Raw genomic sequence first — 20,566 nt, 5'->3', positions numbered from 1 at the left:
GCCTCAAGTATTGGTGGAAGTAATCACCCCTTGTGAGTGGCTGGCTGAGGTGCAATCTGTTGACGAAGTAGGAGGGGCAATCTGAAGTCTCAAACCAGGTAAAGCGCCAGGAAGAGATTATCTCCCAAGTGAACTGCTGAGGGAGGGTTCCGCCTGTGTGCAAACTGCCCTATATGACATCATCATAACTGTGTGGACCACAGGACAGGTTCATGAGGATTGGAATTATGCCCTGGTGGTTCCACCTCTTTAAGAAGGTGGACGATACAGATTGGAACAACTTCTGGGGCATCTCCCTCCTCAGTGTGCCAGGAAATATCCTGGCAAGGATTATTAACAAATCATTGAAATATCTGGAGACATTTCTATCGGTGAGCTCCTCTGGCGAGCAAGGCTGCGTTGGCTGGGTCGTGTAGCTCGCATGCCCAGTCACCGCCTGCCCAAGCAACTTCTGTTTGGCCAGCTAGATGGAGATAAATGGGCACGGCATGGCCTGGAGAAGAGTTGGACTGATGCGGTATAGGAGGATGCAGAGCTGCGTGGACTTGCCGAAGACCAGTACCAGCCATGTCAATATCGGCCGCTATGGAGGAGGATCGTGAAGGATGCTACTGGGCAGTTGGAGGCAGTTGCTCGCCAACAACAGCAAAGGGCAGGGGATCGATGCTCACAACAACGAGCGGGGGGGGGGGGGGGCTAAAATGTAGCAAGTTTCCATGGTAGGGGGTACAGGTGGTGCATCTGCCGGTCACCTCAGGACACTTCACGTGGCCTCAGAGTGCACCAGACCTATCACAAGTGCCGTGGTCATGTCACTGCCACTTAGTGGCGAATGGAGGCTGTTGTTATTGTAAGCATGTGAATGCATGGCCTTCCAGTAAGTGCACTTCTTGAAAGCAACTGGGTTTGAGTCCAACCCGTGAACATCAGCAGCAGAAGGTTTTATTTTATTTTATTTATCGCGATTGTTGAACACAGGCTTAAATGCCCAATATTCCAAACAGCCAGCAACAAACAGCACCACGAAATTCTAGATTTGAAGCTTTCGTGACTGCAAGGAATCATATTCTTAGGTTTTTTCGGTAAAGTCACGTGACTTTACCGAAAAAACCTAAGAATATAGCACCACGAAAGTTATGATATTTACGAGTTAATTTGTTCCATTAATTGCGTAGTATTATGAAATTCAGAAAAGAGATGATGGGAGGGATTTGGAGGGAAGTGGAGCAGTGCGAAGGAAGAAGTAGAGGAGAAGCGTTGTGACGTGCAGCATGGTGAGTGATTGAGTGATTGGGTGGGTGAGTGACTTGCTGTGATCTGCAGCCTGGTGAGTGAGTGATTGAGTGGGTGATTGAGTGTTGGGACTTGCTGTGAGCTGCAGCATAGTGAGTGAGTGATTGAGTAGTGAGTGAATGAGTGAGTGATTGGGTGGGTGAGTGAGTGAGGGACTTCCTGTGACGTGCAGCATGGTGAGTGAGTGATTGGGTGAGTGAGTTGCTGTGGCCTGCAGCATGGTGAGTGAGTGAGTGATTGAGTAGTGGGTGAGTGAGTGAGTGATTGAGTGGGTGAGTGAGTGAGTGAGTTGCTGTGACCTGCAGCATGGTGAGTGAGTGATTGAGTAGTGGGTGAGTGAGTGACTTGCTGTGACCTGCAGCATGGTGAGTGAGTCAGTGATTGAGTGGGTGAGTGCAGTACAACGGGCTTGCGTTGGTTGAATGTATTTTTCAAACATCAGCAAGTCAACGTTAGTTACACATTTGTCATTGCATCATACAATATATGCCAAAGTAAAAGAAATTGCTCCAGAAGGTGTTCAGAGTTTGTGGGTGAGTGATGGCAGTAGTGGCATACATGTTAATGCAATTGTCCCGGTGCTATTGGAACGGAGTCTCCCTGAGGCTGACTCGCACACCCACGAGTTTTTCGTGAGAACTGTAAACCTCAGCACTCGGGAGTCAAATTGGCCAGGTATGTTGCTGACTAAACAGTACTATCCTTAATTGTTGCTCACTAAAATGAGTGTGTGTATAATATCATAGTATACTGTAGCCTCGTTACCCAGTTTCAATTCCTTGTGTTTTCATTCCCCCATTGTTTATTGGGACATCTTAATTACTACAGTGTTGTGTTCTTTGATTTCTAATCTTGAATCCTAGTTCAGGAGGGCTGAGTAAGCCCATTATCTTTCTGTGATTGATACAATTTTGTACCACGACTGGAAAACAACGCTAGCCATTCTATAGATAAACTTGTAACCACCGCGGGAATGTGGAATTTCCACTACTGGCGATGACTTCTGTTTGAGATGATGACCACCCTATTGCTTGTTTGAGCAGGTAGTATTTTTTCATTTTTTTGTTATTATAAACGAGAGCATGAGGACATATTTTGCAGTCACACTAACTCTTCACTCCACATTGAAATGCCAGTGCCTCACTCGATAGACTAGCGTGCCCAGCTTGCTGTGAATTCAGAAGAGACACTGCGAATGTAATGTTCAGAGGCTTTTGCTCTAACCAAAAATCTTGCGTTCATGATGAAACTTCGAGCAAGTGACCCATGTCTGCATTGTTTCTCCAAAAGAAAACTTTTCTTTCAAGGACGCAAGAACATGTGGAGTTTGTACAATAAAAGTGGAATAATCCCCACGGAAGGTTGAATAATTCCACAGTCAAACTCTTGCCAGGTTCTAGCCGTCTCATGCTGTATTATGCAGTAAACCGACATTTCTCTCCCCACAAACTCCACTTTATCTGGTGACAAGCTTTTGTAGGAGTTTTCAAGAGATGTTTCTGCGGGAGTATTGGGCACCCATATGTTACATTAACTATGTTTTTAATCCACAAGTCGTATGGCTTGAGAGCAATAAGTCCATTTCACAGAGTGAGTCGTTAACTGTGGACAAATCAAAACTTCACAAGGCCCTTCCAGAGAATAAAAAGCGAGCTCTTATGGCTGGTAAGCTGAGTATGCTTCTTGCCTTTACACAGCTCAACAGCAATAACATATATAACATTAAATGATTGCCTTTTGTCTATCCCTTAATTAATGAGCAATACACTATAACAGCTTTTGTTATTATAACACAATAACATCTACATTTAGATAGCGTGCAAGTACGACCACACTTCAAGGCTCTGTACAGATACATCTAGAGCAGTGGTTCTTAACTTGGGGTGCATCACGCACCCCTTGGGGGTGCGAGACATGGCCAGATTTTTTTAGAAGGTAAATCATCGAAACACAGGAACAGGCACGTAAGTACAACTGCTTTGTTTCATCACATCTATGTATTTATTAACATGTTGTATTTATATACAAAAATATTACGACTGAAAGGTTAACAACCATAGATCTAGATAATGTAAAGGATCATCAATCAACTCCTGGATGAAGACTTCCTCTAGCCAATGCCACCGTTTACGACCCTTCAATGTAGCAATCTACCTTCTTCTTCTTCTTCCTAGCGTTGTTCCCGCTGTGGCGCAGGGACGGCTTTTCGGTATTGTCTTTTCCATTTGGCTCGGTCCAGGGCATCTTTAGGGGATGCGTTGACCGTCTTTATGTCTTGCTTTATTCGATCCATCCATCGCTTCTCCGGACGTCCGCGTAGATGGCGGCCCTCTGGGTCAATACGCATGGCAGTCTTGGCCACTGATGACTCTTCACTTCGCATTACATGGCCGTACCACCGAAGCCTTGCCTCAAGCATCTTGTCCACAATGGGGGCCACACCAAGTCGCTTCCGAACGTCTTCGTTCATGACACGATCCCATCGAGTGAGTCCGAGGCTCCATCTGAGCATCCTCATCTCCATGGTGTGGAGAGCTTGTTTGTGTACAGTTGTGGCTGGCCAGCACTCGGATCCATAGAGTGCCACTGGTCGGACGATGGTCTTGTAAATTTTTCCCTTCAGCCTATCCGGAATTTTCCGATCACAGAGGACTCCGGTGACTTTCCTCCACTTCATCCATGCCGCATTGACTCGTGACCTCACATCAGTCGTGATGCTACCATCTGAGCTGATGGTGGAGCCTAGGTACTTAAAGTCCCTCACTTTCTTCAGATCTTCTCCGTCAATGCTGATGGTGCCGTCGGTTTGGGGGCCACACTCCATATACTCCGTCTTTTTGATGTTGAACCTCATCCCGTTTTCGTCCAAACGTTCCTTCCACAGGTGCGTTTGTCTTTCCACTTCTCCTCTCTCTTCATCTGAGAGGAAGACGTCATCCGCGTAGAGAATTGACCATGGCAGGGGCGTGTGCAGGTCGGCAGTGATCGTGTCCTTGCACAGGATAAACAGGAGTGGTGACAGGGCCGATCCTTGGTGCACTCCAACGCTGATGGGAAATGGCGGTGATATGCCCACTGCACACCTGACTGCACTGGTGACGTTCTTGTATAGGAGTTGCACCCAATGCACGTAGGTTTCAGGGACTCCATGGGATCGAAGCGAGTGCCAGATGAGGTCGTGGGGGACCCTGTCAAATGCCTTTTCAAGGTCGAGGAACGACACGTGCACAGCTTTGTTCTTCTCTCTGTGCCTCTCCAGCAGAAGCCTCGCCGCGAATATGGCGTCCGTAGTGCCACATCCTTTGACGAAGCCGCATTGGTTGGGTGATAGGGTGATGATGTTTCTAATCCTCGTGTCCAAAACTCGCTCAAAGATCTTCATCGCATGACACAGGAGCCGGATTGGCCTGTAATTCGAGCATTCTGCCACATCCCCTTTACCCTTCCAAATTGGAACCGTCGTGCTGGTCGACCAGGCTTCTGGGACTTCACCGGTGCTCGTGATGGTGCTGAAGAGCTGGGTAAGGAGGGCAGCACCCTGCCTGCCAAGGATCTGCCAGGCCTCAGCAGTGATATCGTCCGGGCCAGTCGCTTTCCCATTCTTCATTTTCTTGATAGCTTGTTCCACTTCGGTGATGGTGATAGGTGAAACCGGACCGAGGACGTGTTCAGCGCTAATAATAGGTGGGTGGGGAAATTCCTGGTTGCAGATTCCAGAGAAGTAGTCGCTCCAGCGTTGAAGGATGGCGGGTGGGTCTCTGAGAGCACTGTGATTCTCATCCTTTATGCATTTGACCTGACCAATTTCCTGAGTCGAACGATGGCGCGCCTCTGCCAGTCGATAGATCTTATTGGCACCTTCTGGGGTGTCCAGTTCGACATACAGTTGGTCGTATTGAGCTAATTTCACCGCTGCTACTACTCGCTTCGTTGCCGATTTGCAGTTTCTGTATTGTTGGTAATCCAGATCTGCGAGCGTTTGGCGCCACTTCTTGAAAGCTAGCTTCTTCTCTTTCACTGCTAGCTGAACTTCTTCGTTCCACCACCATATTTGCTTGTCAATGAAGTGTTTTCCCGGCTTAGTTAGCCCCAGTGCTTCCGTTGCTGCTGTGCACAGTTGGCCGGCGAGATCTTCTACCAAACACCTAAATATGAACTCATTTTATCGCTCCATCTCCTCCGTGAATGTCCTTACGGATCTATTCCATTCCTTGGCTGCCACGCAATCTGCCATCATCCCTTCTGGTGATGGTGTAATGCTGTGAGGAGTACAGCAGAATTAAGGAAACGACTTGACAGTTGGGAATGTATATGCCAAGGTGGTATTCAAGATATAACCCAGAAGAGGAAATTGTGATGAGTGGGACAAGCGTGTAGGATGGAGGAGGCATGGGCATTGCAGTGACGAAATGTTAACTACCTTGCCAGGTATACAAGAGGTCGTTGGTTCGATCCCAACCCTGACATGTGTATATTTGGAGTTTGCATGTTCTCCCTGTGGATGTTTCGCCGGGTCCTCCGGTGTTATATATTTCCACATGATAAGCCACTTCGTTGAGCTATCATTTGCGGCCAGGTCGCTTCTGCAAAAAGAGCTGTACAGCTCAGTAGGCCTTACCTGGTAAAATATAAATAGCTTCGTTTAGTTTTATTTGACTGTGATAGATTAGAGTGGCCCTTACAGAGGTCATTAACCAGGCAGGAGAACTGCAGGCAGAGGGCGGAAAACTGTCAGAGCGGGCCTTGCAGGTTCAAAGGCAACTGTTGAACATTTTTGGGAACTGGCAAATGAAGGAAATTATTGCGAGGAAGCATCAAGGTTGTGATAACGTCTTGAAGTTAAAATGCAGCTGCATTTTAATCCTGAATAAATACAAATTCTAATTGCCACTGACATCTACCAAACCACGTCCGTGTGTATATCCAGCCCACAATCTCAGGTGCTGCTTCACACACGTGTTCTTTGCTTGCTTGCAGAGCAGTCAGCAAGGGGTAGACCACACCTCGGTGTGGGAACAGCGGCCACGGGGAGAAGAGGAATATTGCCAGGAAAGAAACTTGTCTGCATGCAAATACAAACGGTTTGTGCCGTAATGTGCCAAACGCTGTTTACGTTGGATTCTTCCCTGTGCTTTTGACCATTTTTTCTACGTGTGTGTGTGTGTGCGTGCGACACAGATATGTAACCAGGCTCTGCAGATGCATGGAGGTTATGGGTACCTGAAGGACTATCCTGTGCAGCAGTACATGCGAGACACTCGCGTGCATCAGATTCTTGAAGGTAAGTCAGGACAGCCAATACCTAAGGGGAATTAATGGGATCAACTGTGCTTCGTTACATACATTTAACGGTCAACGTTCTTTCCTGCTCAAATGAGCATTGAGGCAGTGCTCATCTCCCGTTGTTGGAATTTCCACATTCCTATGGTGGGAGTGATACTATCCGTAAACAACCACGAGTTGACTTCGCCACAAAGTGCTACTCATTTTAAGATCCTGGGTGGGGGGGGATGATGAGCTGAGTGAATTCCCAACCAGAATTTGAACTCGCAACCTTTTAACGGCGAGCTGATCGCTCTGCAGGTGAGCTACCTGACCGGCTCATGCATACAAATCCTGGTCCAGAAACACTGACAAATACAGTGGAACACACGCTGGAAAGGATATATAAATGAGCACAGTGATGCATTAGAGTGGCACTTACAGAGGTCATTAACCAGGCAGGAGCCCTGCAGGCAGAGGGCGGGAGACTGTCAGAGCGGGCCTTGCAGGTTAGAAGGCAACTGTTGAACATTTTTGGGAACTGGCAAATGAAGGAAATTATTGCGAGGAAGCATCAAGGTTGTGATAACGTCTTGAAGTTGAGATGCAGCTGCATTTAAATCCTGAATAAATACTAATTGTAATTGCCACTGAAATCTACCAAACCACGTCCGTGTGTATTTCCAGCCCACAATCTCAGGTGCTGCTTCACACACTTGTTCTTTGTTTGCTTGCAGAGCAGCCAGCAAGGGGTAGATCACACCTCGAGACACGTACTCGGAATTATACGAAGAGACAGAAAGGGAGCACATGGATCGTGGAGTTATCCAAAATCAGCGTCTTGATTTTTTATGAAAGGCACCATATAAGCTGTGTTTATTATAATTATATTAATTGACTGTTAAGAAACCTGAGTCAATGTGGACATAATGGATTGCATAAAAGGCATGATGAGTGATGAAGAAGACTGTGCCGGAGAGGGCGGCCTCTGACGGAGATGGAGCGATTAGACCGGCTCCTCGTGTGCAACAGAGAGATGGTTTGCAGAAGCAGGTGACTTCATCCAGCCGTGATTAGACAATAACCAATGATGATGACTAAATTTAGCACAGTTTGTGTCTCCTTGTTCAAGCGAGCATCATGGTGATGCTCAACACCATGCGTGGCCCGAAGCCAGCGGTGGAAAGTCCTCATTTCCATGGTGGGAGCCAGTTTCTCCGAAATGTCATTGGGGATGACGGTTTGAGTTGACTCTTTCCTGGAATTCAAATAAATGTACTGTACTAACCACTGAGCAGTTAGGAGTATTTAAAAAAGTAATCACTTATACTCGTAGCATTAGTGTAAAAAACATACATTTAGGGGATCCTTGTTGAAATTATAGATGGTGCTTGTGCAGCCTGACTAAATTAGATCGAAGTTATACCATAACACACACAAGCACACGCACAAAACACCTGCCACGCACACAAGGGGTATCAATATAATTTGTCAATAAAACTCAATATAAACCTATTTCCATTCCAATTATTTTGCTGTTAATATAATTAGTTCACAGATATTGATTGCGGGCAAAAAAATAATCAAACAGTGGTTGTGTAAAACAAAAGGCAAAGGCACGGCCCTGCAATTAAATTTTCACGCCACTGCTGTTGGAAGGGCCTCCACTAGAGGGCGCGCTCGAGCGCTCTTCTAGAGTGTATGTGGACTACCCTTACACGCTGGCCAGACGTCTTGGAAGGAGTGGGAGTACCCACACTTCACCCCACCATACACAACCTGCTGATCGACGAACTGCCACGTACCCATTTATACTGCCGGGTGACTTTGAATATGTTTAGACGAAGTGGCATGTCCCTAAGCAATAGTTATTTCGACAGTGCACACTACCCACTCACAATGGAATTAATTAGCGATACTATATATATAAGCAACCCAGCAGGCATCTGAATAGCCCACTGGCCTCACACTTTGTGGCAGGGTAGTGAGCCGAGGGTGCCGTGTTCCAAGGTTCAAGCCCCAAGGGTGAACAAATGAAAAATGAACATTGTCTCCTCGCGTGAAACGGCCTCCGTGTCCGCCCAGTGAAATGGCGTACACCTAGCAGGGATGACTGCACCCGCACAAAAAGAATAACGTGTGTAATGACTGCCGCTCCCCCGCCCACACCCCTCCCCAAAAAAAATGTAAGTGGCCAAAGTTGAATCGATTCTGTTCAGCTTGAGAGTATAAATTGAGCAATAGTTTGCAAGTTGGAATTAATTGCTCAGTCGAGTGGGGACACACTGATGTCCTGAGCTCACATATTGCGTTCCGTTGATGGAGCCAGAACCACGTGCTTTTTTTAAGTAACCTAAAAATTCTGTTCGTTGGCCCATTTTTGGGGGCCAGGTGAGAGATCCCATCAAGATATATGATCTGTTTTCTTGCAAGTAAAACCTTTTTAGCTCGAGTAATGTAGGAGTCGTTACGAGTTGTATGTACCTTTTACAATATTTTATTTGAACTGTCAACAATAGCAAGCACATCCGTAAAATAGGGGCCTCTATTTATGATATAGGAAACAATAGGAGGGCAAGGTAATGGAGAGGGGAGACGTGAGACAAGAGGAAGAGGTTGAGAAGAGAAAGGAAAAGGGGAGGAGAAGAAGAGTGATGGCGGTGAAAGGTAGAAGATGGGGCAAGTAGGGTAACGTCAGGAAGTAGTCGAGAAAACAGGGCCACATCTTCCTCCAGCAAGCCCTGCGATAGTCTTGGAGGCATTCTTATTTTGGATGTTGGATTTAACGCTGGCACACCACGGCCATCGCAGTTCGTGTGTTTATAATGATGGAAAAAATACCAGAAAGGAGTATTAACAAGGTGCATCAGCAGATAGCCAAGGACTGTGTGAATTTAATTATAGCGATGTTATTATGATTGCGTGTGTGTGACATGCGCCTACGTTTGATTTTGCAAGTACTGCCTTGTACAGTTCATTCCTACCATTACATCTTGTTAAACTTGCAATCAGTGTGATAGCCAAAAGTTGAGATTGATTGGACTCCCTTCTGAAATAATTAGTTGGCAATCATCTCAGATGATTGTCCAAAATTAGTTGTGGAAATGCTCTGCTCCCATATCTGGGATTAGGAATAGGGACAACTATTGGTAAATCATTCCAAAGTTACTCTCTTTATCAACCCAGAGTGGATGATGGATTGAGGTTTATTTATTTCACCAACTTGTTCCAGCGTGGGGAAATATGGTCCAACAACCTTGGTGACCTACATCACAATGGCTTTCAGTTATTCATGGTTTTTTATGATGGTGGTGAGAATGGTGGTGATCGGGTGATGATAATGAACACAACATGCTAGTGATAGAGACTGGCCTGGCTTACCTTCTCGCAAGTTACTCATCAAGTTGAAAGTTACTGATTAAATCAAAATAATATGACATTCTATCTGCACTGTGCAGGGCTGCATTTGTCTCCATCGCTGTCTCCTGCTCCGCAACCCCGTAGCTGACCCCCGCCCCCCTAGCCCCCACCTTATTAGAGCTGCCCTGACCCCCCGGGGTATTGAGTCTATACCCCCTTTAATCGTCTGCATGATGCTGTGTATGCTGACCTGAATACAAAGCCCAAGATCCCCCGTATAGCCGATAACACACTGTTAGGGCAAGTGCTGTTAGCGAGTAGCACCTGTGAAGGCCGGCACTGTGGCCGCCTTTGTCTCCATTGTGGCAATGTTTACACACCAGACCAGGTACTCATTTGAGGCTGAGTCGACCTTGTGGATGCCCAGGACCAGTTCAGATAATCGGGTGGCTAGGTTTGTGGTGCAGTGCGCTAATCGCAACACAACTGCTCACCCGATACATGCACACCGACATACCCACGCGGGGCAGACACACACACACATGCCGGCACCAATGCACACAAACGTGCTCACAGACGCATACGCATATACAGCGACAAGAACAGCCATTCGGCGCTCCGCAATTGTCACGTCATCACGACGCTTGTGCCAGTCTCGGCGTACTTTTTTCTCTGCGTATGCTCAAAGGGCAACACACACGACATGCATATTCACAAATGCGTACACATATACAACGTAAATATGCACATACAAGACAAGTAAAGTACAAAGACAAAGATCCCCGTATAGCCTCAATGGATTGTTGGGGCGAGTACACAATAATATATGAAGATATGCACACAGGAAAATAATTATCCATTATTTATGCGTTCTGCCTTTAGGGGCAAGTACTGTTTGAGAGTACCAATTAAGGCCTTAAAACACGAAGACACAAAACACACATAGTATATAGACACACCGGGGAAAACACATGCACATACGCCATTAAGCAAAATAACAGACATAAATATAAACATGTACACACACAAACAAATATCTCTCTATGCACCCCTTTGCCTGTAGGGCAAGTGCTGCTAGTCAGCATCAATTAAGGCCAAAAATAAGCATACAGAAACACCCCTGCAGTTTTATATATTGAGCCATGTATACATTATTCTCAAAACTCCAGTCGTCAGACTTATCAGTAGGCAATATGTGAATGTTTGTATGTATGTTGAATTTCTTTCGCATCGTACATAGCCAACTGTGCTAATCGGAGGTGCGGAATGAAGCCACTAAAATAAAAAGGATACTTTCAGAGTTGATGACAATACGTTAACTTTTGTAACATTGTCACGTTGACTGCCATATCACCCACATTATGCAACCAAACCCTCCCTGGTTTTGCCCATTTCCTTTTTCCTCCCCCAGCGGCTGATGGATCTTGGGCACCACAATGCAACAAGGATGGCCTAATGGCTCCACAGAAAAAGCACCATGTGACCCACAGTGATTAATCTGGCAGTTTCGTTTCTTTATAATAAGGCATTCATTTAGGAAAGCCTCAATGAGTCCCAAGAGCGGTTTTGGGAAGTGTTTGCATTGGGTTTCTTTGACCAATTCAACGTTTTTCATGGGTTTTTTGTCGTTGTTGCACGTGAGACATTAACAGAGTACCTGGCAAAAAGAAAACCCCACATGCCTGCAAAGTGATCATACTCAATGGTCTAGACCAGAGGTCGGCAACCTGCCGGTCCGGAGCCCCATGTGGCCCTTCATGGACTGCTTCGTGTACATAATGTCTGTACGTATTCACGTGCATTGCAGATCTTGAATTGTTGAGTTTTTTGTACCGGATTATAAAACAAATGGCTCTCCTTGTTATTTTGGTTGCCGACCACTGGTCTACACTAATAGTTTAACACGTAAGGTTTCGCGACCAATATTCATAGGCTTTCGCGATTTGCCAGCATCATCGGGCAAATTGGCCGATGATACTGGATGTAATCTAGATTTTAAGTTTTCGTGACTGCAGGGATCCATACTCTTTGGTTCTTTCGGTAAAGTCATGTAGGTATAAAATAAATTCAATCACGACGTTTCGATGATGATTGCTTGTGTTGCAATTGAAACGTCGTGATTTAATTTATTTTATATTATACCTACGTGACTTTACCGAAAGAACCAAAGAGTATGGATACTGGATGTAATTACAAGTAAAACGTCGTACTCAGATTGTAAATTTTGTGGATTCACTCTTCAACACACCGGTGGGCTGAAGTAGTAACTATTTGGCGTTTTGTTTACGTGACAAATCCCTTACTGATTGGCCGTGTCGGGTGGTGGAGGGTTTAGACATGTTTATACTTACGCGATCTAACCCAAAAACCTTTATTATTAACTAGACTAATTGGTTCACGAGCCCACGCGTTATGCTGCAATCTCCTGCCCACCCCACAGCCCATTGGGTTTGGCAGTTTTACAAATCCACACGATCCACTGACCCTTGTTGGGATATATTTGGCCGTTTCTTTATTGAGTTATTATACGTGCTGAGAGATGCTCCCGTACTGTCATGGTTAGCGCAGTGAACTTGTCATCCAGAGGTCACTGGTTTGTTCTTCCAGCACGGCAGTTGAAAGAATGAGCAAGTTTCTTGAATCATTCTGCCTCTGTCCACCCAGCAAAATAAATAGTAATAGACTAATTGATCTCGTGTGGTGGGGTAACTGTGGGTTTTTCCACCTACTCTACGACATCTCGCCAACAAGTAAGAGTAGGCCATATTCACTTTAAGGGGTTAGGTCCCTGTAGTGGAGGGTTGCGCCTTTATCACCGACACATACCTGGTAAAAAATATATAAAGTTTAGTTTTAACAGATTTATTTTTAGTGATTTGCTTACCTTTCTCTATACTTTGCACTCTAATATTTTTTTCGTATTTCTTGTAACATTCTGACCTGCCCCGACTGGACATCTGTGAAAAAAAGAGTTTCAGAGCTCATCGGATTTCTCAAGGATCTCATAAAGATTCTGATTCTGACACGTGTTTACAAAATCGGCATTGCGTGGAGAAAATCCTCCATCGTAGGGGCCACCTCTCAATTCTCGGCAGGTGGGTGTTTATTTACAAAATGACGTAGTTGCGTGTGATACATGAGCCCTACGATCTCCACAGTGTTGGATGACACACGTGAGTCATTATATACTCTATTGGGAATAGAGAAGATTTCAATCCAACGCAAACATCTTTGCTCATCGTGGCCCGATTCAAATAGTGAACAGGATTACAAGAAGCACCTGCAAGTCGATTAGGCACGCGGCAGTTGAATGATCTCTGTCACACGTCACTCAAACCTGCTGAGTAATAACATTTAAAAACTATGAACCCCCAAGTGAAGCTCAGGTTAGGCTTCGTTTTTATCAGGTGCTGCGTCATTTTCTGTAATTCTGTAATTTTATTGTTTGGACAAGTTCTGTAACTGTATATCTGTTAAGGCCAGTACAGAGCATGAACCAGTATCTACGCATGCACATAGGTCAGAACCCCTTTTTCCGCACCGTACGTGGCCAGCGTGCTAGCCGGAGGTGCGGAGAAGGGCAACAGGAAGTGAGGCCAGCCTCCGACGTGGTTGTCCTTGATACAACTGAGGCAATGTCCATTACACAGGTTAGCAATTGGGGTGATGGTCATCTCCATCAGTGGCCCAGAGCTAGGAGTAGAATTTCCAGTCTGTTGCCAGGCGGCTTACTCCTTCCATCTGGCAACCTCTGTTCATCTCCCTCATAGTGGGTCCCCATTTTACCACCTGCAAACGGATGATAGGCTGAGTTGACCTTACCACGTCTGCTCATTTTAGGCTGAGTGAATGCAGGGGTGGCCCAGGTCACGTTAATATAACATTCTCCACTGCCAGGAATCGATGTGGCACAGGAGTGGTGCCAGCCACCCACCACACCCCTGCCATCCATGCACATCCAAGCGGTGTGGCTGCGATCCCTACGGCGTCTGCTACCTCCTTGGATAGGTTGAAAAAAATGAGCATTAATCTGTAACACGTGCAAACACTGTTGCTGTTCCATCCTGCCGTACGAAAGAAAAACTGCATCCAAACACGAAGATACTCACCCCCCTGTTCATCTTTGCATCTTTTATGACCAATGCTGTTAGCGAGACCACCATGAGGGTGGCATAGCCCACAACGGGACACAAACACGCCCAGGCACCATTGTCTCCATCACGTTCATATTAATAAACCGCCCCAGGCACTTGTCTAGGCTGAGTCAAACAAGGGGGAGCTCAGGATTAGGGTCCAGACACCATGTGCCCTTTATGTTGTGCATGACCAGAACTTGTGCCCAGGTAGCCGTGCACTGAAATAATTACTGTGCCACTGCGCGCATACACGCGTGCATGCACACAGCCTCACACACACACACAGCCTCACACACACACACAGCCTCACACACACACAGCCTCACACACAGCCGTCAGCTTCTATTAATCTCTCCTTAGTCTGTTAAATATCACTGTCTGGCACTATGCATCAGGCACTTAACATGCTCACTAAAGCATGCAGCCAGTATGTTTTTTTTTACTATTGTTGCAATCAGCCTCAAAAGAAATTGTCGGCATTGAAAAAGTTTTGCTTAGAGAAATATGTTTCTTAATCGAAAACGTGAGCAACTGCACGACACGCTGCGGCTTCACGCAGAATGCAGCAGATAATGCGCTGTAGATGTTCCCCGCGCAAGCTGTTTCCACCATCTCAGTGTATACATCAAGAGAGCGGAGTATTTGTGTGTTTGCCATTCCCTGCGCTCGATGTTGACACAGTGGCCACTGAGCGCTCCTTACGCGCGTGAGTTGTATGCGAGCGATGAGATAGGCACATCACGTTCCGTCAAGGCCGGCTTTGACAACCTTGCATCGCTCCATCCCGTCCATTGATGAGCGCGCCGTTCGTGATGGAGCATTGCCCTTGGTAAAGGTGCAGCCCTGCAATTGCCTGCTCACGGCGCTGCTAGCAGATGGGCTTCCACCAGAGGGTTGATCCCGATATTCTCTCTGGGGAGGGTGTTATGGCCGCATCTGTCCGTGCTTACCAGAACATCCTGAATAAGGTATTGACTTTGGGGGAAGGGGGCGAGGGGGAGAAAACATCGCCCCTTTGTTCAGTGAGCATCATTCCCCTGTGTGGTGATGCCATTTGCATGGCACATGATAGCCACTCAGTTTAGCGCGATATTATCTTTCACAATATGCTACAACATTAATTTCACAATATCATGATTGGGATATCAGTTTCCCTTAAGTTTGTATGTATTTCACATTTGTATATCTCCCATAAGTGTTTTGCATTTTGATATTTGTTGTGCTTTGCTGTACTTCCAGTGTGATTAAAGATTGCTTTAACATTATTTAACTGCCCTTCACTAGGTTGACGCCTGCCAGATGTATTGGTAATCATTACAGTCGATAACGCTTATCATGCACGTGCTGCCAGTCACACTCCATTTCATTAAATATTTAACTCCAATATAAACATTATTGCATCGTTTACCGCGGAAACATTTTACAAAGCAATAACTAATGGTTAACAGCCATCTATTATGCACAACGATGTTTGCGTAGTTTGATATATTTAAATGATTTTTTGTCAGGAAATAACATACTTGAAAAAATGTCTTGAGCAACGATCATAATCACAGTTTTAAGGTATTAAGCAAAACGTATGATATTATTACTGTGGATGTTTTATCGTACGATGTGGTATTGCCGTGACGCGCCAACCCATGCAGCAGCTCTTTAGGTCCTGTTACAAGGAACGTGTTATTATTGTAATAAGATTAGCAAACACAGGTAGCCGTAATTCTGTATTACTACTCAATTCTGAATGTGTCATCAGATTGCAATTGCTTATCATGTAGCGGTAACTCTTTATATTTATGAATACATTTGTAAATTGTTTGTTTTCTTCTTCAAAAACAACAACCAGGTTGAATAATTGTACCAGCTACATGGGTTAATGTGGTGACAGGAACCGATATCGTCTCCAAAGTCACATGGAGGAGGTGGTGGTGGTAATAAATGTGGCGCATATGCAGGATGGAAGAGACCTGGTTATCAAAACAGACATAGTCGGACTGGCAGCAAGAGGTCGACAACCAAGGTGAACACCTAAAGCCAATGTCAGGACACCATAGGATCAGACAGAGGAGGGAGGCTGGTGATCAACATTAGCAGGTTCTGGCAGAAACAAGCAATGGTAGTGAGGTGTTGTGACATGATCAGAATTACTTATGATATCTTCTTGATCTCTCTCTCTTTTTTTCCCATGTTGCATTACTACTGCAGACTTTCAAATTACACAGATGCTTTTAAAGCAGGTAGCTTTACGAATCTTTCATGACATTTGCATGGCATTTTTTGGTAAATCCCATGATGCTGCGTGGTATAATAACCTTCAGCTTCACTTGCATTGTTTAGCATTATTCAAGCTCTGCGTTTGTGCTTGGCCCCAAATTGATTTTGCTGATTTCACTGAATTGCTACACGTGGAAAACCTGGTTTAAGCTCCGATGCCAGAGATCTATTTGAACTCGGGATATTAGCAAAGCTGAGTTAGTATTGTGACACAGGAATTTTCCCCTTGAGCCTCCCAGCTACCAACTGTTTTTTTTAAATCCCCCAATGCCAAATAAAATCAATTGCATTAATGTGATGGCTGTGTTGTGCAGGCACTGTTATGTTACCTCTGTTGGTCACCCTTGATGTATGCAACAAAAACTAAGTGTATCTGATCTCTAAATATAAATGCGGGATGAGCGATTTTGACAAATAACATTCAATAAAAAAGAAATGGCGGTTTGTCAGGACAAACCGCCACTTTTTTTCAAAATTTCTTGCTGTGGATTGCACACCTGATGATGATTGCTTGTGTTGCAGTCGAAACGTCGTGAGAATTTTTATTGTTTTATATTTGTATTTTATTATTTCCCTTTTACGTGACTTTACCGAAAGAACCAAGAATATGAGTCCCAGCAGTCACGAAAGCTTTAAATAAAAAAAAACATGAAATAAGTTAGATTACATCTTTTTTCATCATACATCTGGGGATGCTTCGTTAAGTACCACTAAGTGGGAAGTCGGTAGGGGTTGTTCCGTGTATATATTTTCTTCCGCCAGGTGAATTTGGAATTTCCACTAAAATTTGGATGAGGTCAATCCCAATGCTCGCGAGAGTAGGAAGAACGTGGGCTACGCTCTGATTGCGCTCGTTATTCAGCGTATGTTTAATCAACCCCAGGCAGTGAGACACCAGGATTTAATTCGTTACAGCAGTGTCATTTGGTACCCCAGTTAGTCGATGGGAAAATCGCTTGTGGCGAGGTAGAGTGTGGGTGCTCCCAGCGTGGAAGCAGGCCAGAATATCCTCTCGAGCAGTGTTCTTCACTATTTTTCAAGGTGGGGGGGGGAGGCACTTTCCCCAATAAGACATCATCAGTGTGAGGTCCGCTATACCGACTGCAAAGGTTTTTTTTTGTATTTGTGTATTGTTGGGGGCCAAACGTCAGAGGCCGCACTAAAGGCCACCAGGGGCCGCTCGTGGCCCGCTGGGCCTTGCCATGAAGAACACTGCTCTATAGGGACTCTCTAGATCTCCCTCGAGTGGGAGGCCCTTCTGTTCGCAGTAGTGTCAGCAAGACATTGCGGGTCCTCTTTTCCTTTCTTCACATACGTTCTTGGTTTGCAAATAGGGGAAGAAAGCCAAACGAGTAATATAAGCAAACAGTACTCTTCATAATCACTGCTTAGAGCTTCAACTCCCGGTTGGGAAGGCCCTGCGTGAGATGGTTTAAGTGACATTGATAAATGGGCACATGCTGAAGGAACCGTATTGCACATTTAAATCACCAATTTATATGTTAAAGGGGAAAAAAAGTGTCAAAGGAATCTTAATTTCCTTGTTTTGTTGTGAGATACTGGCTGTGAACCATGTGGTCTCGCGTTCCGCTGCCCCCAGTACAATGCGCGGTGATGGGTTGTTAAGTTTAATTTTGTTTGATGCGAACCATGAACTATATTTAAAAGGGCCTCCCTGACTGACGGTGTAATGTGTTTACCGTTGGCGTCATGTTGAGATAGCATCGGATCGGGCAGCACGGGCCATGAGTTAATTTAAATAGCAGGGGGCTCGAGCTGTCTGGCTGCGAGAGCCCTGATAACGTGAGCTGTATACACGCAGAGGGCTTCCCTGTTATCTGCTGAGTGCAGCTGTCTTCCCCATTTTTCTTCAGGTACCAATGAAGTGATGAGAATGATCGTGGCCAGGAGCTTGCTTGAAGACCAGTGAACAAGACTCAGGATTTATGTCCTTCAAGATGACAAGCGTCTCTCCTCACACCACATTTTGTTTATTTTAATTTGTCATGATTACTGATTTTTCATTTATTTGTTGCACGTGCCTATGTGTGTGTGCACATACAGTTATCGGAGTAGTGATGTTTCGCACACAAGGTGCAATTCTAAGCCATGTTCAACTTTAATGGAAAATGGTGCAACCCGGCCTTAAGCGAGTACCTGGTGCGGTGTGTAAACATCAGCAATGGGGAGACAAAGGTGGTTCTGGCCACACCACCCTGTTGTGTACCGTGCTGGCCTTTAGAGGTACTCGCCAATAATCCTTGCTGCAACAGCCTGAAACGGCTCTTTGGGGAATCTTTGTCTTTGTTTTGTGGACATATAGTTGTTGAAATAGGAGCATAATGGTGAGTACAAAAGATTAAATTCCTCGCCATGCACAGCATCACTGAAAAATAATAACTGAACCAGTGAAAGGGTCAACTCTGGCCTAAATTAGTAACTGGTGCGATACATGAACATTAGCACTGAAGGGAGTTCAAATGTGGCTGGACGTGGTGCTGGCCACACCATTTCCTCACCAGGTAACACCACCCAAAATATATTGATTTGATGATTATAATGATGGATAGACGTTGGTGGATCTAGTTGGCCCTGTTCTGGATTTAAACCAACCTGAAAGGCCAAATGAATAATTGGGTAATATTGGTAAAAATGTGTACATTTTAGTTTAGAATTTAGAAAATCATTAAATGCAATGTAGACCATTACCACAGTATCCTGTATGTAATTTATTTTCTAAAATTGACATATTGGTGATGGCATATCAATAGCATTGTCAGCTTGCTAAAGACAACCAACAAACTTAATAATTTGCATATGTAATTAATTCCCATAATTTCTTATATAAGATGTGTATTCTTATAATTTTTGTATAAAGTCCCAATTTTAGGAAAGGATTACATAAGGATCTGGATTAAAATTGTGGAGTCTCCATAATTGCTTTAGGAGTACTTATGGGATTTAATTTCTCACGTAGTAAAATGCATTTCTATTTTAATCAACAATAGGTTATCACAGGTTATGTCTTTGGGCTGCCAGGCTTTCTGCGGGGGCAGTGCTGCATTTAATAAGATTGCAAACTGCTTAATAAATATCATAGTTTCATTAACATGTAATTGCAGTGATACATGAACTTTAGCTCAAAATATTGCAAATTAATTGCACAAAGAAACTTCGAAATGAATTCCGTATATGTTTTACATTGAATTCAGCTTTTAAATAGATCAAATCCCAGCAATCTGATCTAACCCGGCAATAATCTCAGGCTCGAAAGATGCTTATACATGGCTGAGCAGCTTAGGTCCTAATTAAAGTCGTGTGTGTGCAGAACTTGTCACGCTCGCCTACAGAATTTATATATGAAATGGGTAAACTTAAGGGCATTAAACCTTTCGTCACTTCTACGTTTGGCTGATAAATTTTCACCACGATGACTCTCTTAAGTCAGGGAACCAACGGTACGCACTCAACCATGACAAACGATAACATAAATATGTAAATCACATAAACTTGATTTCATTGGTCTTGAGAATAATTTTTATTTGCCTAAATTGAGAATATTTGTGAGCACTGTTTTTTTCCTCCAGTATCTATGCCTTGGAAACGTACACTTTTTCTGTGAAATTACGGAATAAAAAAAAATTGAAGAAAAAATTATTGAACTGTCATTATTTACTTTGTTTTGCCTATGGACCTTTTCTCACTTGACGCACTGATTTTCATGTGTTGTTGTATTGCCAACTTCTACACAGTTTTGTATCTTGACACCAATTGCCGACATCAATTCTAATTCCATGAACACCTTGCAGTGTGCCTGATGGTGATACATAATTTGTGAATGCTCTTCGGTGACATTTCAAATTTAATTCTTTAATTAGCAATTTAGGCTACGTTAAATTGCAATGCATTAAACACAAAGCGGATGTTCACATATCTCCGTGAAGGTTAAGCAGGGTCCTTTACAGCTATTTTGAATGATGAATAAGATATATTTAAAAAATGATTGGCCAGTCGTTGACATCTTGGCTGTATTATTCCCATCACATTCGCCGTTTGTTTTGGAGGGCGTTTTTATATATGTTATCTTCTGCTTATTGAGTTCCTTTAATAGGAGATTCGTTATGTTTAATATTTTCACTGCAGGGGGGAAAATATTTTTCACATGGCAGGTGGTGAGTAGGTATCCGTGCAGAATGTGCTCAGGAAATGAAATTGTCTGGCCTATAATAACTACGCTTGGAAAT

At 44.5% G+C, this 20,566-nt stretch overlaps 1 protein-coding gene across 1 annotated transcript in view; it reads left to right on the top strand.

Annotated features, from left to right (window-relative positions):
* ACAD8 (acyl-CoA dehydrogenase family member 8) overlaps nucleotides 1–19,976 on the top strand; it is a 617,085-nt gene extending 597,109 nt beyond the window's left edge. Inside the window, exons 10-11 of the mRNA XM_078608250.1 lie at nucleotides 6,472–6,574; nucleotides 18,197–19,976. Coding sequence (XP_078464376.1) covers nucleotides 6,472–6,574; nucleotides 18,197–18,252 — 159 coding nt within the window. The 3' untranslated portion in view covers nucleotides 18,253–19,976. The remainder of the gene's footprint in view (nucleotides 1–6,471; nucleotides 6,575–18,196) is intronic.
* The last annotated feature ends 590 nt before the right edge of the window (nucleotides 19,977–20,566 follow it).

Source organism: Lampetra planeri, chromosome 29, assembly GCF_965212315.1.
Source record: "Lampetra planeri chromosome 29, kcLamPlan1.2.h2, whole genome shotgun sequence".
Lineage (NCBI taxonomy): Eukaryota > Metazoa > Chordata > Hyperoartia > Petromyzontiformes > Petromyzontidae > Lampetra > Lampetra planeri.
Note: the sequence above shows the minus strand (reverse complement) of the source record. Positions and strands in the feature narration are given on the sequence as shown.